Source organism: Bidens hawaiensis, unplaced genomic scaffold, assembly GCF_021521415.1.
Source record: "Bidens hawaiensis isolate Kalapana, Puna unplaced genomic scaffold, B.hawaiensis_p1.1 tig00015542_1, whole genome shotgun sequence".
Classification (NCBI taxonomy): Eukaryota; Viridiplantae; Streptophyta; class Magnoliopsida; order Asterales; family Asteraceae; genus Bidens; species Bidens hawaiensis.
Window position 1 is genome coordinate 432,212 of NW_027492388.1, and position 14,442 is coordinate 446,653.

General features: G+C 36.0%; 1 protein-coding gene and 1 pseudogene across 1 annotated transcript; both read right to left on the bottom strand.

The window, feature by feature from the left end:
• Window positions 1–2,518: 2,518 nt before the first annotated feature.
• On the bottom strand, window positions 2,519–9,802 carry LOC143549325 (uncharacterized). The gene is made up of 4 exons (XM_077040242.1): window positions 9,663–9,802; window positions 3,934–4,051; window positions 3,639–3,837; window positions 2,519–2,741 (listed from the first exon to the last, which is right to left on the bottom strand). The coding sequence occupies exons 1-4, from the start codon at window positions 9,800–9,802 to the stop codon at window positions 2,713–2,715; spliced, it is 486 nt and encodes a 161-aa protein (XP_076896357.1). The 3' UTR covers window positions 2,519–2,712.
• A 1,741-nt stretch (window positions 9,803–11,543) lies between these two features.
• LOC143549329 (putative carboxylesterase 12 pseudogene) lies at window positions 11,544–12,542 on the bottom strand (annotated as a pseudogene).
• Between the last annotated feature and the right edge of the window lie 1,900 nt (window positions 12,543–14,442).

The following is a 14,442-nucleotide window of genomic DNA, read 5'->3' on the forward strand; positions in this document are numbered from 1 at the left end:
ATTACATACTTAGCCTGTTTATATTCCTTTCATACATACATACATACAGACTTTATCGTACTAAAACTTGCCATCAACCTCTTGCAAAACCCCTGACCGCCACCATGGTCACATCCTAGGACTTCAGGGTTTGAACACCTATTACACTTCTTCGGTTAAAGCCTTTTGATTGCAGTTTTATCGCCCTGTCACACTCCTTGATACTTCCCACTAATACCATTAACAAAGACAACAACCACCTACCGATCGATCATTCGGTTGCCAGACAATTCCTTAGCTCCTCACTCTTTCATTTTTTCTATGGCACATCAGTTGGTTTTTCAGCAAATAACTAAATTAATACCATTGAGATCCTCACAACGATTTTCCTCCTTAGTGAGAAAGAGTCACCGACAAAGATAAAACTCAATCAACAATTGGGTCGAACCTCCTGTTTTCTATTCGATCAAAAACCCTAAAACATTATTTTGAATTTCGAAAAAACTTAACGCCCCCGTTAAGTTTTTTTTATTAACGCGGGACCAATAAAAATATATTTTTCAAAATTTAGGACCACTAATAAAAATAAACTTGAGATTATTATCGCCATTAAAATCCAATTTGAAAAAAAAAGATGTCACACATTTTGTAATTTTTTAATGACTTTATAACCTAAAACAAACACCGATTGCATTATTTCTTTCTTTTCTTTATTTACACAAAATTGATTTTGCTTGCTTTATTATACTAAAAAAACACTTTGGAAAATGTGCCAAAAGGACAATTTTTTAATAATTCTGGTTATTCAGAATGTCACAATCATATACGTAAATAATTTTGTAACGTATTGATTCCTCTTTGTGACATTATTACGTGTTCGTATAACCATCTAATATTATACGAATTGTAAGTTTTTAACATTTTTGTAAATTATATTTTACATCTATTTATATATATTTTTTTTTATTTTTTAATAAACTGGATTTTTTATTTCTAAATTTCATTTTAAAATGCCGGTTTTGCTAGGGGTGTCAATCGTGCCTAATTGGCGGGTTGAATAGACGAATCCTAACCCTACCCATATATTTATTCATGTTGCATTTGTATTGGACATAATAAAAATCGGTTTGTATCGTGTTTCAGGTTGACCTGGTTAATGGTGAGTAATACATGGTAATTTAGTAACAAATTAATCAACCAATAACTCAAGCTCAAATGCACGATTTTGTATATGGCATCTTTTTTTATTATTCTTTGCTTCTTGATCTGTAATTTTCAATCAACAAACTAGGTTACATATCTTGCCGGGTTTAGAGGAACCAAATAAAATAATCAAAAAAATCAACAGTTAGCGACACGATATGGGTGTTGCATGAGAGCTAGGGGCATGCGATAGCATTGGCATGCTTAGTGGACACCACAATTATCTTTCCCTAATCGGTGAGTAGCTCACAACACCATCCCAATGTGCAACGACCATAACATCGTTAAAAATGGAGCCATTAATTAATTTAAAAACCATCCCTAATCATTGTATAAACCAACTAAAATATTTATTTTCTTTACACCAATCTTAAATCATTGTTTCTTCGGATTCTTAAATTTTCAAAGCCCATCAATGGATTCAGCCCTTACAATGCCAAAAACTAATCAAAGCCGAAACACAAGCTAAGGGTTCGCAAAATCAACCCTAGTTCTCGCAAAATCAACCCTAGTTCTCGCAAAATAAACATACCCCCAAGGCAACAAGAGATGATAAAGAGTGTTTCCATATTTAGCACTCAACAAAGATAAATGACAAAAACAAAATGGATATGACCGGAGAAGTTATGCCTTTAGAAAGAGTAACAACGAATATGCGTGATGCAATCACAATTGTGTTTAGTCTTGAGTCTTCTTGTTTGTTTCTAGTAAGCGAAATGTTATTTTATTTGTAATTATAGTTATATATTTTTTAAATCAATTCTACACTAGTTTTTGTGTATTTTAATTTATCAATTAAAAAAAGGTTTAGGGATGGAAAAGACGAATATCATGGGTTTTGCGATGGGTGAGAAGGTACGAAAAAAAGTAACACTAATGCAGAATAGATAGTTGAAAGATGGGTTAGAACTTATGCAATAAATTGATGAAAATGAAAAGTTCAAGAGGTAAATTTAAGACCGCTTCTAGAAATGAATAGTTATGATGAAAATTAATAATCAATATATCGAACAATAAAATTATAACAAAGTTTTTATCTCTAAAGTCTAATTTGTTATTTAAATATGAAACCCTTAAACAGATTAGCATGTTAAACAAGCCATTTTCAGGTTAACTCATTTATTAAAATGACCCTTGTAAAAATATTTTCTGGATCCGTCACTGCAAACCCCGCCGGTTTTTTAAAGTTTCAAACAAAAACAAAGCTATTTCAAGCATCATTTGAAGCAATCACAATCAAATTTAGAAGTACTTTAAAGCATCATTTGAAGCAATCACAATCATTTGAAGCAATCAGTCAGTCTCACTTGCGAGCACATTGCACATAAAAATGATCATATGGTCGTCTTTTTGATACGATAATAATAAAATCTCACACATTTCCAACCTTCTAAAAGTCTTGTTGATTGATTTCAACTATCAACAGTTAAAACAGAAACAACAGTTACAAACTTGGTTACTTACATTGCTGTAGCACTGAAAAAGGAAAATACAGAGCTTGAATTGCAGCCCAAAAGAAGTTGATGTTTGTTACACCTTTATCCGGATCACAAACGAACCTGCTCATCAATTTTTTGCAAAATAAATAGCATGTTAAATAACATTGCAAATACTATATTTTGATGATGCTAATAGTATAGCAATACTAATCTAACCTTTTTCTAGCGTAAGTAAGGCAGGCTTATGTAAATGAATACACTTTTTATGATTTTTAGCCCGTACAACCATTTATATTTTATTTACATTTTACGCTTAACTTTTGGCGATTTTCAACCCATAAATGAACCGAACAAAGAAGAACGAGGCATCTTTGTGTTCCTTCGTTTAACTTTAGCTGAACAAACGATCTAGCACGAACAAGGTTTTCTTGTTGCGTTCATTCCTTAAGAAAATGAATGCACTCGTGTTCGTTTGTAATAGTATAAATGAACGGTTCACGAAAGTAAAAGAACACAAACAAATAAACATAGATGGACGAACATAATGGTGTGAACAGATCAACAGAACACAAATAAAAAAAATGTGAGCATCAATCTGTTGATCACAAACAGTCAATATAATTAGACTAAACTGTAAGATGTGATATTTTCATTTCATAAAACTAGACTAAAGTCTAATAGGCCTAAATATTTTAAACGAATATATAAACAAACGTAAACCGACAAAAATAAACATGAACAACAAACATAATAAGCATTCACGAACATTAATGAATGAACCAGACGTGCATTCATATTCATTCGTTTAACTAAATGAACACCAACATTTGTACATGTTTGTTCGTTTAACTTAAAGAACACAAGCATTTGTACATGCTTGTTCGCTAAACTAAACACAAACATTTGTGCATGTTTGTTCGTTTACTAAACAAACGAACACTCAGTAAACGGTCCACAAATGGTTCAATGAACATTCGGTTCGTTTACAGGCCTACTAAGAAGCACTTGAAAACTTACAAGCAGGAAGATTGGATATATCTGCGGAAACAGCACAAGGAATGCCCAGATTTGAAAGAGCCCCTCTTATAATCCCACAAGGGAAGTAAAGATGCATGCCAGTTGTTTCCGCAGCTTTGTTTCCAGCATCAGTAGTAGAGCCCTCACCCGACATGCGTGAAAGCCATGCAAATTTATCATCTTGCAAAACAAATGTACCCTAAAAGAATATAAATAAGCCACTTCATCAATCCTCTGCAAAATTTATAACTGTAATACACTATATGGAGTGTGAAAACTGAAAGCTGAAGCTTGCCCTATGATTAGTCTTTAAATTGTCTATCTGCTTCTTGAAAAGCTCAGACCAGAAATCTTTACAGATGAACTTGATTGCCTCCAAGTGATCACTAAACCGTGGTCGTTCCATTGTGTACCTAATTAAGATTTAAACTCGGTAACAACTATTATCTTTAACAGCAAGAAATATTTAGAAACTAGAAACAAAATATGGAACTTTTTAACAGAGTAATTTACAAAAACCAGTCAGATTGCATATGAGTGTTCAGTTTCATGAAGCAATTATGTTAAGCGCACATCCAACCTAACCTCTATAATAAAGGAACCCAATATGGGACAGCTGTCCCATCCAGAATCACCCATATTTTTATTTTCCCGCCCATACCTTATTTAGAGTTTATTCTCCACAGGTCATTAATTTTACTAACATTCCTATACTCCAGCGAAGCCTTTTTCACGATTAGGGTTCATCTCCCTGTTCACAATTCCAGAATTCATCTCCCTGATCTTTCTAATGCCTTGAAATCATCTTAGCCGATTCATGGTGGATCCTTACGTTTTCTGATTTGCGGATTCATCTTCATCGGCTCCTCTTCCTAATTCGCTGCTTTACATTCAACCCTTAAAAGTATTTTGATAATCTTTGTATCCTCATTCAATTCTGCCATCATCGATTAACATTCGCCATCTCAACATTCTTCTCCGTTCGATTCAAAAAGGTATGCTCTAACTTAAGAACTTTGGTTCTCATATAAATCTATCTTCGTGTATCAATCATATAAACCCTAAATAAAAATTTCTATTTCGTTTAACAATTTCTTAACTTAAAATCCCTTAATTTGTCCCAAAATTTAATAGTCGTATTGCATATCATAATCTTGGTGCTATGCGGTTCAATTATTAGGGTTATAGTTACATGTTAAAGTTAATTCATTTGGCTGTGTTTCTTTTCCTTCTTATACTACATTGACAATATATACTTCCATTTAATATTACATTTCACTTTACAATAAAAAGTTAGTACAAATATTCTGCAGAGTGGATAATTGGGTTGAAATTTCTTTTTGAAAAATATACAGTTCTGCTATAGATCCAAGCAATCGCCTTCGTAAGGTTTTTTTTTTTTTTTTTTTTTTTTTTGATAATGACAAAAATACCCTGGATTTGAAGTTCAGAAGGATATAATGTATAACATGAGCATTTTGTGCTTATTTCTTTCTAGGATGGTGACCAATTTTAACCTCCTGTGTTTGGGAGGCAATTGTTAAATCATTTACAATATTTTTAGCCATTTTTTGTCGGCCCAAAATTTTCTAGCCCAAATGGCAAAAGTGAGAAACCAAAACCGAGTAGAACCTAAATCAAAAACCGAGAAAGCTAAAACTGAACGGTTTTCAAAAACTCAAAAACCAACATTTTGGTTTTAGCCCAAAATCGAACCGACCTGACCCTTGCACACCCCTGCTAATAAAATTGAATATGTTTATTTGATACAGCGGGAAGTGCGGTCCAAACTCTAGCCTCAACTGCAATTTGTGGGATTATTCACTCTATAATTAGAGGGCAGCAACTTCTTATATTAGGCGTAGCTGAACCAGCATTATTAATGTACAATTCTTATGGTCACCTTTGCTAAGGATCAAAAGGACTTGGGGAAACCTATTTTCTTAGCCTGAAGTAGATGGTATTTTCTCAATATTCTTGGCTTAAAATACCAATACATCGACATCTTTGCTTAAGTATTGTCGAAGCATGAAATGAATCTGACCTGATCCATGACGATGTTTCCACGGATTTTCGAGATGAACGAACCACGTCTTGATCTTCTTCTCCGGTTGCTTGAGACCTGCAATGGTTTTTCGGGGGTGTGGAGGTGACTGCTAAGAAATCCTGAAGATCTCTTGTTTACAGACATAAAAAAGTGGTGGTGGCTCTTATTGAGTATGACCCCTTAATAAGGAGGTGGAGACCTCCTTATATAGAGAGTCTCATGGCCACCATCATGGTACCCTAATGGGCCTAGCCCAGTTAGGGTTACCTCCACAAAACCCCGTCAGCCCAATAACATTGTATTAGTCCATATAATAAAATAAGCCAAACATAATAAATTTAGGGTCGTAAAACCGGGTTTAGTACCATACCCCTACAAGCCCCCCAAGTCCAGCGTTGCTCCTGGGCGCGCAAGCGTCTAGGTGGAGCGCTGGACTTTATGAGGTGTGTTAGGCTATGAGGCGGTTTTTTCCCTTTTCTTTGGCCTTGTCTTTATTGTCTTGAGTTTTGGGAGGTTTTCCTCATGATGGTGACATGTTGCGGTCCTTATGATAATGATGGTGCCCTGTCATAAATAAGATATAGCACGCATCATAGTGGCGCGAGGCCTGATAAAAGATGGAGCGCGCATCTTGATAATAATGTAACATAACTTGCGCGCGAGGCAGCTTATGAGTTATGAGAATAATAAAGCCTGCGCGCGAGGCGACTTACGGATCTATGAGAATAATAAAGCCTGCGCGCGAGGCGACTTACGGATCTATAAGAATAATGAAGCTTGCGCGTGAGGCGACTTACGAGCTATAAGAATAATAGAGCTTGCGCGTGAGGCGACTTATGAGCTGTAAGAATAATAAAGCTTGCGCGAGTTGCGGCTTACGAGCTATAATAATAAAAAAGCTGCGCGCGAGGCGACTTACGAGCTGTAAGAATAATGAAGCTTGCGCGTGAGGCGGCTTACGAGCTATAATAATAGAGCTTGCGCGAGTTGCGGCTTACGAGCTATAATAATAATAAAGCTTGCGCGTGAGGCGACTTATGAGCTGTAAGAATAATAAAGCCTGCGCGAGTCGCGGCTTACGAGCTATAATAATAAAAAAGCTGCGCGCGAGGCGACTTACGAGCTGTAAGAATAATGAAGCTTGCGCGTGAGGCGGCTTACGAGCTATAATAATAGAGCTTGCGCGTCCCACGGATGGCGCCAATGTCGAAGCATGAAATGAATCTGACCTGATCCATGACGATGTTTCCACGGATTTTCGAGATGAACGAACCACGTCTTGATCTTCTTCTCCGGTTGCTTGAGACCTGCAATGGTTTTTCGGGGGTGTGGAGGTGACTGCTAAGAAATCCTGAAGATCTCTTGTTTACAGACATAAAAAAGTGGTGGTGGCTCTTATTGAGCATGACCCCTTAATAAGGAGGTGGAGACCTCCTTATATAGAGAGTCTCATGGCCACCATCATGGTACCCTAATGGGCCTAGCCCAGTTAGGGTTACCTCCACAAAACCCCCTCAGCCCAATAACATTGTATTAGTCCATATAATAAAATAAGCCAAACATAATAAATTTAGGGTCGTAAAACCGGGTTTAGTACCATACCCCTACAAGTATATATTTTTCCACTTCAAGTCATTTTCAGTGTATGATGCTGCATGCTATACAAAAACCTATGAACACTGATTCTTGTAGGTATACACATCAAGAAACGCTTCATTTGTGAACTGCCAGAAACTGATAATGGCATCAAACAATGGTGTAGAGACATGTTTGTCTAAAAGGTAATATTAACACACACTATTGGCACTTAATCAGTTATCATGTCATCAATAACAACATCATAGACAAATGCCTGGTACTGACAAATTGGGTAACATGCTCATGGCAAAATGAGTAATATTATTATTTAGTACGGGTCGAAATGAGTTGGGTTGGGCTACCGGAAACGCATGTTGTCTGACATTTGTAAAGTCTTTTATATAATAGTTAGTATGCCAAATATATTATTTTAATAAGAAGAAAATATTTTTAATAAAATGATTAGGAAGTTTTACGCATTAAAAACACAAGTCAGTTTAAATTCTATCCGTGCTACTCATTATTCTTGAGTATGTAACTTGAAATCACCACCTTATATTGTTTCAGGTTTTCAGGATGCTTCATTAGAGTTACACAGGTCTAAAAACTCATTTACTAGCATTGAATGCCATAACACCAGCAAACCAAAGAAATTCTTATTTGTAACTTGTAAGACATCTACCCTGAATTCGGGTCATAATTTTCTCATTCTTTTTTCATACACTCTTACCATTTTGGTTTTATTATATGATACAGGTGGTTATTGTTTGGTCATGTCTACTGTTATTTGGGGCAGCCAAATTCTTCAAATGGTGTTTCTTCTCCTAGGAAACAATTGAATTTTGTGCACTACTTTTATTGTTTGTTGTGATCTTGATGCAAACCCTTATTTGTTTTGATCCATCTTTTGGTAGTGTGTACAAGTTATGATTCTATGAAGCCTAAAACAGGGTAAGGCAGATGTTTGTAAATGCTCATTTATTATTAGCTATTAAACAGCAACCCTTTTCACTTTTGTACTCATGCTAAATGCACATTGTTTTTGCTACCAATATGACTGTCAAACTTCGAATTTATGTTTTGATAGTCGTTGTGGTGTTGTATCGGTAAAAGGCCAATTATGTGACATTTTCATAAATATGTGGCCTTTGAAACATCTTTTGTTTTCTAAGTTTGGTTTTTGTTTATGTGACTTTGAGATTAATTATGTGACTTTATATACGTTGTATCTAAGGTCTTTGAGATTAATTAGACATAATTGGCTAAGAGTACATCTCGTACAAGACACTCTTTAACGTGGATTATTAGCATCGTTGAAAGTATGTTTATTTAATAGCACAAAGAAGTCAACGAGAATCTCTATCACGCAGGTTTGTTTTTAAAGGAACCAGTTTTCATGCATGACCAGTTATCTGTAGCGTTATCCAGGGTAAAAAGTAGAGGACACAAACTTTATTTAACATTGTAATTATTTATATCGTATGCATCCATTGTGTGTGCTATTAATTTTAATTACTTTAATGCATTTTTTTATTCCCATCCCGTGTAGTACACGGGTTCTAACCTAGTTGAACCACTATTGAGAACCTGATTGGAGGAAAATAACACCAAATTCAGATCATATCATATCTGTTTCCCTCATTAGCTACCTTAAAACAACACACATTCAGAATTTAAGAACAACTTTGTCCAAGAAATAATGTATCTGTGGTTGATTTTAGTGTTGCATTCTGAAAATGTATAGCTAATATTAAGGTTCTATTCAGAAACATGCTTATATCAATCGATTTGGTAATGTATATCCAGATCTGTAAACCTAACCACTCGTATACTGTATCCTCTAAAATAAACCAATCAAATACAAATACATTAACAGTTCATAGATTAACATCCTAAGATCCCGATGAATAAACATGATTCTATTGCTGGCGAGCCCTAGCACGATCTAAAAATTAATCAAATACGAGCACATTAACAGTTCACATATCAACATTCTAAGATCCAGACGAATAAACATGATCCCATTGCTAGCTAGCCCCAACATGAACGGAAAACTAATAAAATAGACGGTAAATTGACAGTTCACAAACCAACATCCTAAGATCCAGACGAATAAACATGATTCTATTGCTAGCAAGCCCTAACACAATCTAAACTAATCAACTCGACAGTTCAGAGATCAACATTCTACAACAATATCCAGACGAATAAATAGCACGATCTAAAAACTAATCAAATGCACGTACATTCACATTTCACAAATCAACAGGTTAAGATCTAAACGAATAAACATATTTAGGACCTCTAACTCGATCTAGAAACCTAAAATCAATTAGCATTACTGAAATTGTAATTGTGATTGAATGAATTAGTAATTGCGATGTGATCTGATGGAATACCTTTCGGAGAGCTGATAGCCGATGGCTTCAATTCTCCGAGCCGCAAGCTCCGGCTTAGTGGCGTAGAGTACATTGGAATAGGAGGATACTATCTCCCTCAACAAACTGTCCATACAGCTCTCTGATACTTCTCTTGCCATTGTCGTTGATGGTATTGCTACTGGTTGCTTCTGACTTGTAAGGTATGCTTATTACCTTGTACGTTTGTTTGTTTTAACCCAATATTTTCAGGTCCATTCACTATTGGGCCGTTGTCGACCAGCCCAGTTATACGTTTGTGGTCCCCATTTTGATTCAACACTTTGTTTTACTTTCTTATTAATCCCATGCACGTTTGTTTCTTTGTTGAAAAGCAAAACGAGAGTTTCTTTTATGCAGAGCCGGCCTGATTCTTTCAGAGTCCTAAAACGAAACGAGAATTCGGGGCCTTTTTTGAATTTTATTGTTATAAAGAAAAAATAACAAAACAGGAATATGTTTGTCTTTTAGTATGTATTTTTTTTGTCTAACTATGATGTAATTTTCATCATTCAGTATATTTTTTGTCTAACTTTAGTCTAAACGGAGGCTTATCCAAGTAGGGTCTAAAGGCCTAACTTGATTTTACTTCCCTTAGAGATGGCTCTGATTTTATGTGATTAAAAATTATGTTTGGCAATAACAGAATTAGTAGTAATCTAGTATAAGAGATACGAAATTTCAGCGTGTATGAAGATTTTTTTTTTTAACAATGAAGTTTGAATGTTATATAAAGGCGTCTTCGTAACCTTTGGATGACCAAGAACCTCTTCGAATGAACACCTCTATGAAGAGTTATGATGGTTGATTAATTCATTAAACTATCGCATTTTAACAACCTAAACCTTAGTAGATATGACTTATTCAAACTGGTAGGTTCCATGGAACCAGCCAATGTGAATCGCTTAAACCGTGAGACCCTTAAATTGACCCACATGAAGTTGTGGCTTCTTTCAACCAGCATAACTATTGCGATCCAACTGTATGTATCTCTTTCCTATTTTTTTGCACTCAACGAAAAGCTATATTTGTTTTGTCATTTCAAAGTTACTCCCGGCAAAATAAGTAACACTCGTTTCTTGAACAAATATGTTAGCATGTGAGTTGAATGCTTAAATATAAATACAGATATCATCGTAAGTAAATAAGTAATCTCATACTCTCAAATAGACAATGCTGACAAAAGACTATGGTGAGCAAACGTTAAATTTCCTTTGAACTAAAAACTCATACGTCATAAACTCTTCAAACCAACTCCTAAATGTACACCAATGTACATGATGAAACTTTTCCTTTGAACTGCCAACTCACACGTCACAAAATCTCCAAACCAACTCCTAAAGAAACACATTACTACATGCTTGATATCACTATGTTATAAACCCTTTGATGGCATATATTAATAAATCAAGCGGAATCTAAACCGCAAGTTTCTCTAGGAAGTATAAAGAAAATTTTATAAAACCGATATCCGTGGGATCCTAGAGACAAGTTTCCACCAAGCCTAGCTGATATTATTTTTAAACGGAAGGTTTTAACTCAAACTAATTATGACTCCTTATCTATAATCGAGCCCACATCCCACGTACATTTATTTAATGAATGTAAACAAGGAGTAATGTTTCAACCACCGTCGAGTTGGATTGTAGTTTGATGTACCTTGAACCTTGTTTGGTACAATCGATAAGTACACCTAGCATTATTATCTTAGACAAAAGAACCCAGACTAATATGTGTTTCATGTGATCTAAAGATCATGCAAACAATTACTGCATCCACCACTACATGATAATAGATGACAATATCAAAAGCCTTACAACCACCAAATCAAGATGTTCATAGTACATCCGTTTAATTAATTAATCATAAGTTACACTGACTTCTAGTTGAACTATAACGACTTAAAATAACTTTACCTTGTACCAGAAAATGACCAATATACACATAGATAAAGATTACTCGTTGAAAAACGATATAAATTGTTTGAATTAGTCCCTTGGTCTTTTCGGTTGATGGATTAAACAAGTAACAACAATGATTTTCGCCTTCATTCTCCAAAAACTCCACCTTACCTCCCCATTTACTCTTTTCCAATGTCTCTCTATACCCGACCCCTCTCGGTTTCAAATAGTCATGCTCCGCCACTACTACCAAAACCCTTGAGCAGCACATTTTATCAAGATCCGGATCTGAACACGGGTTCAGTTTCGGGTCATCATCTGAACCCGAACCACCCGGGTACAAGTATTGAATCATCTTATCGGGTTCTTTCCGAGAGAAATACGGGTGCAATGCAATCAACCCACGAATACCCAAACGGGTGTTATTGACGCCCGCTTGGACCGCAATGTAATGGGCTAAGTTCGCCCCAGCACTCTCCCCCAACAGGTAAACCCGGGCCGTGTCAACGTAGTCATTGATCCAGGGCTCGGGTCCTGACCCAGTTGCATGGGACGCGATCCATTGGAACGCGTCCCAGCAGTCCTGGTACGCTGCAGGGAGAGGGTGTTCAGGGGCGAGCCTGTACCCAATGGCTACTGCGACTGCAGGAGTCCTGGAGACTAACAGCGTTAGGAAGTTCTGTGTGACGATGTTTAATGGTGATCCGATGCAAAATGCGCCTCCATGGATGTAGATTATGAGAGGGAGCTTTTGTGGCGGGTCAATGGGGTTGACTTTCGGTAGGAAAATGCGTGATTTGACTTCGGAGGAGGAAATAATGACGTCTTTTGATTGAACGCCCGTGACGGGGTCAGTGGATGGTGGGAGACGGGGCGTGGTGAGTAGGCGTTCGACTCGACCATCGGTGTATACCCGAATGAATGGTGGGAAGTCATGAGCAATTTCGGTTGATGAAGCCATTGATGATTTGATGGAGGATTGGAAGAAATTGTGGTTGAAATAAGGCGAACGAAGTTATGGTTTTGTGAACTAAAATTGAATGATGATTCGGGTGGTTGGTGAGCCGTTACATTTATCATCTATGCGCGTAGAAATGTTGTTGCAACGATTATGAGTTATGACTCATAAGTCATAAGATACAATAAAGTGTAAATCATAAAAAGTGTGGAAATAGAAAGATATGGTTAATTTTAGTTTCATACTCAACTTGAGTTTTAAACAAGCTGGGAATCGGATAGTGTATTCTCTAATACATTTTAACTATTTTAACCTTTATACAATTATATTACTTAGTAAAATTAGAATATAAAAAATTAAAATTAGTAGATTAGTTTAGCATCTCATAGAAAAGGAAAGAAAAAATTTATATGCATTGTCTGAATTATTATCTATAACCTTGGCGGCACCATGTTCGTACAAAGTAATTTGCTTTTTTGGTTTACTCTCGGTATTGTAACGAAAACAGGTGTAATGTCAATTTTGTTTTTATTTTTGTTTTTGTATCATAACAAACGTGACGGAAACCGACCGGATTCATGTAAGCTTATCGTAATTTATTTTAATTCCGGTACCCTAACGAACGTAACGAAAACCGATCGCATGCCAATTTTGTTTTTGGTTTAGTTCAAGTATCATAACAAACGTGACAGAAAGCAACCGAATTTTCATAGACTCGCCGCCTCAATGTCAGGGATCAACAACGTCGAGTCTTCCCGATGCCCAAGTTTTCACGACCGATGCTACCCCATTGGTCCACCTTAATTTATTTATTTATTTTTTAATTTTTTTTGGATTTTATTTCCGGTATCATAACGTAAATAATAGAAACTGACCGAATTCACGTCGACTTACCGCATAAACGTTCGGGACCGACAACCCTTAAGTTTATCACCGTCCAAGGTTTATCGACCTGTCTCGGCGCAACGCGTCGGGCAAAGAACTAGTTAGCACATATTCATATTTTGAATAACTGAGTTGAGTATCAACTAATACCCTACATGTCTTATACTCTTACAAACTTTTAATGTGAGGTAATATCAGTATTGTAGAAATCGCTAGTCAGGCGGTGGGGTGGGACTAATGATTAATTGAGATTAATCAAGATTTATTGGGATTAATCGGATCAGCCTTTAATGTAGAATTTTCAAATTTATATATACATAAACACATTTTAGCCGGAAGTTGGTTGGTATCTCGCTGGAAACCGCTGATTTTGACCAAAATCACGCTGGAAACTGCTGATTTTGGCCAAAACTTCGTCAGAAAAAGTGGACTAAGTCTGATCAATCATGATTTTGGTCGGACTTGATCATTGACCGATTAGCCCAATATTAATCGGTGGAGTGAAGGCTAGCGGTTGATCGTGTCACACCCCAACCTAAGGCGGAAATGCCGGGGCGTAAGCTGATTGTTCACAGCTCAAAGGTACTATCATAAATATAAATGACAATATCTATTAAGTTAATTATTTCAAATTACAGTGCATAAATATCCATAACACAAATAAGTAATTTAAAACAAATAATCCAATCAAGATAAATATAATCTTCATTAAATTCCTTATGGTCTTTACTAGATGTCCTTTTCACGTTAAACTTCAATTCAAAGGCAACCTGCATATGCGTAGAAAATAGAGTTTGTCAACAACACATGTTGAGTGAGATTATCACCAGTTTTTGCAATGATATAATATTAATATAAGACTCAATTACAAATTTTGTCCTTTAAAATAAGACGAATTACGGTTCGTGTCCTTTTTTTAGTTTCCTTGCAGGCGGTGTACTTTAAACTTTTTTTTTCTACAAGTTTTGTCCTTTACGCTAACTGGGTTAGAAAAAGTCAGTTAAATCCCCTCACGTGA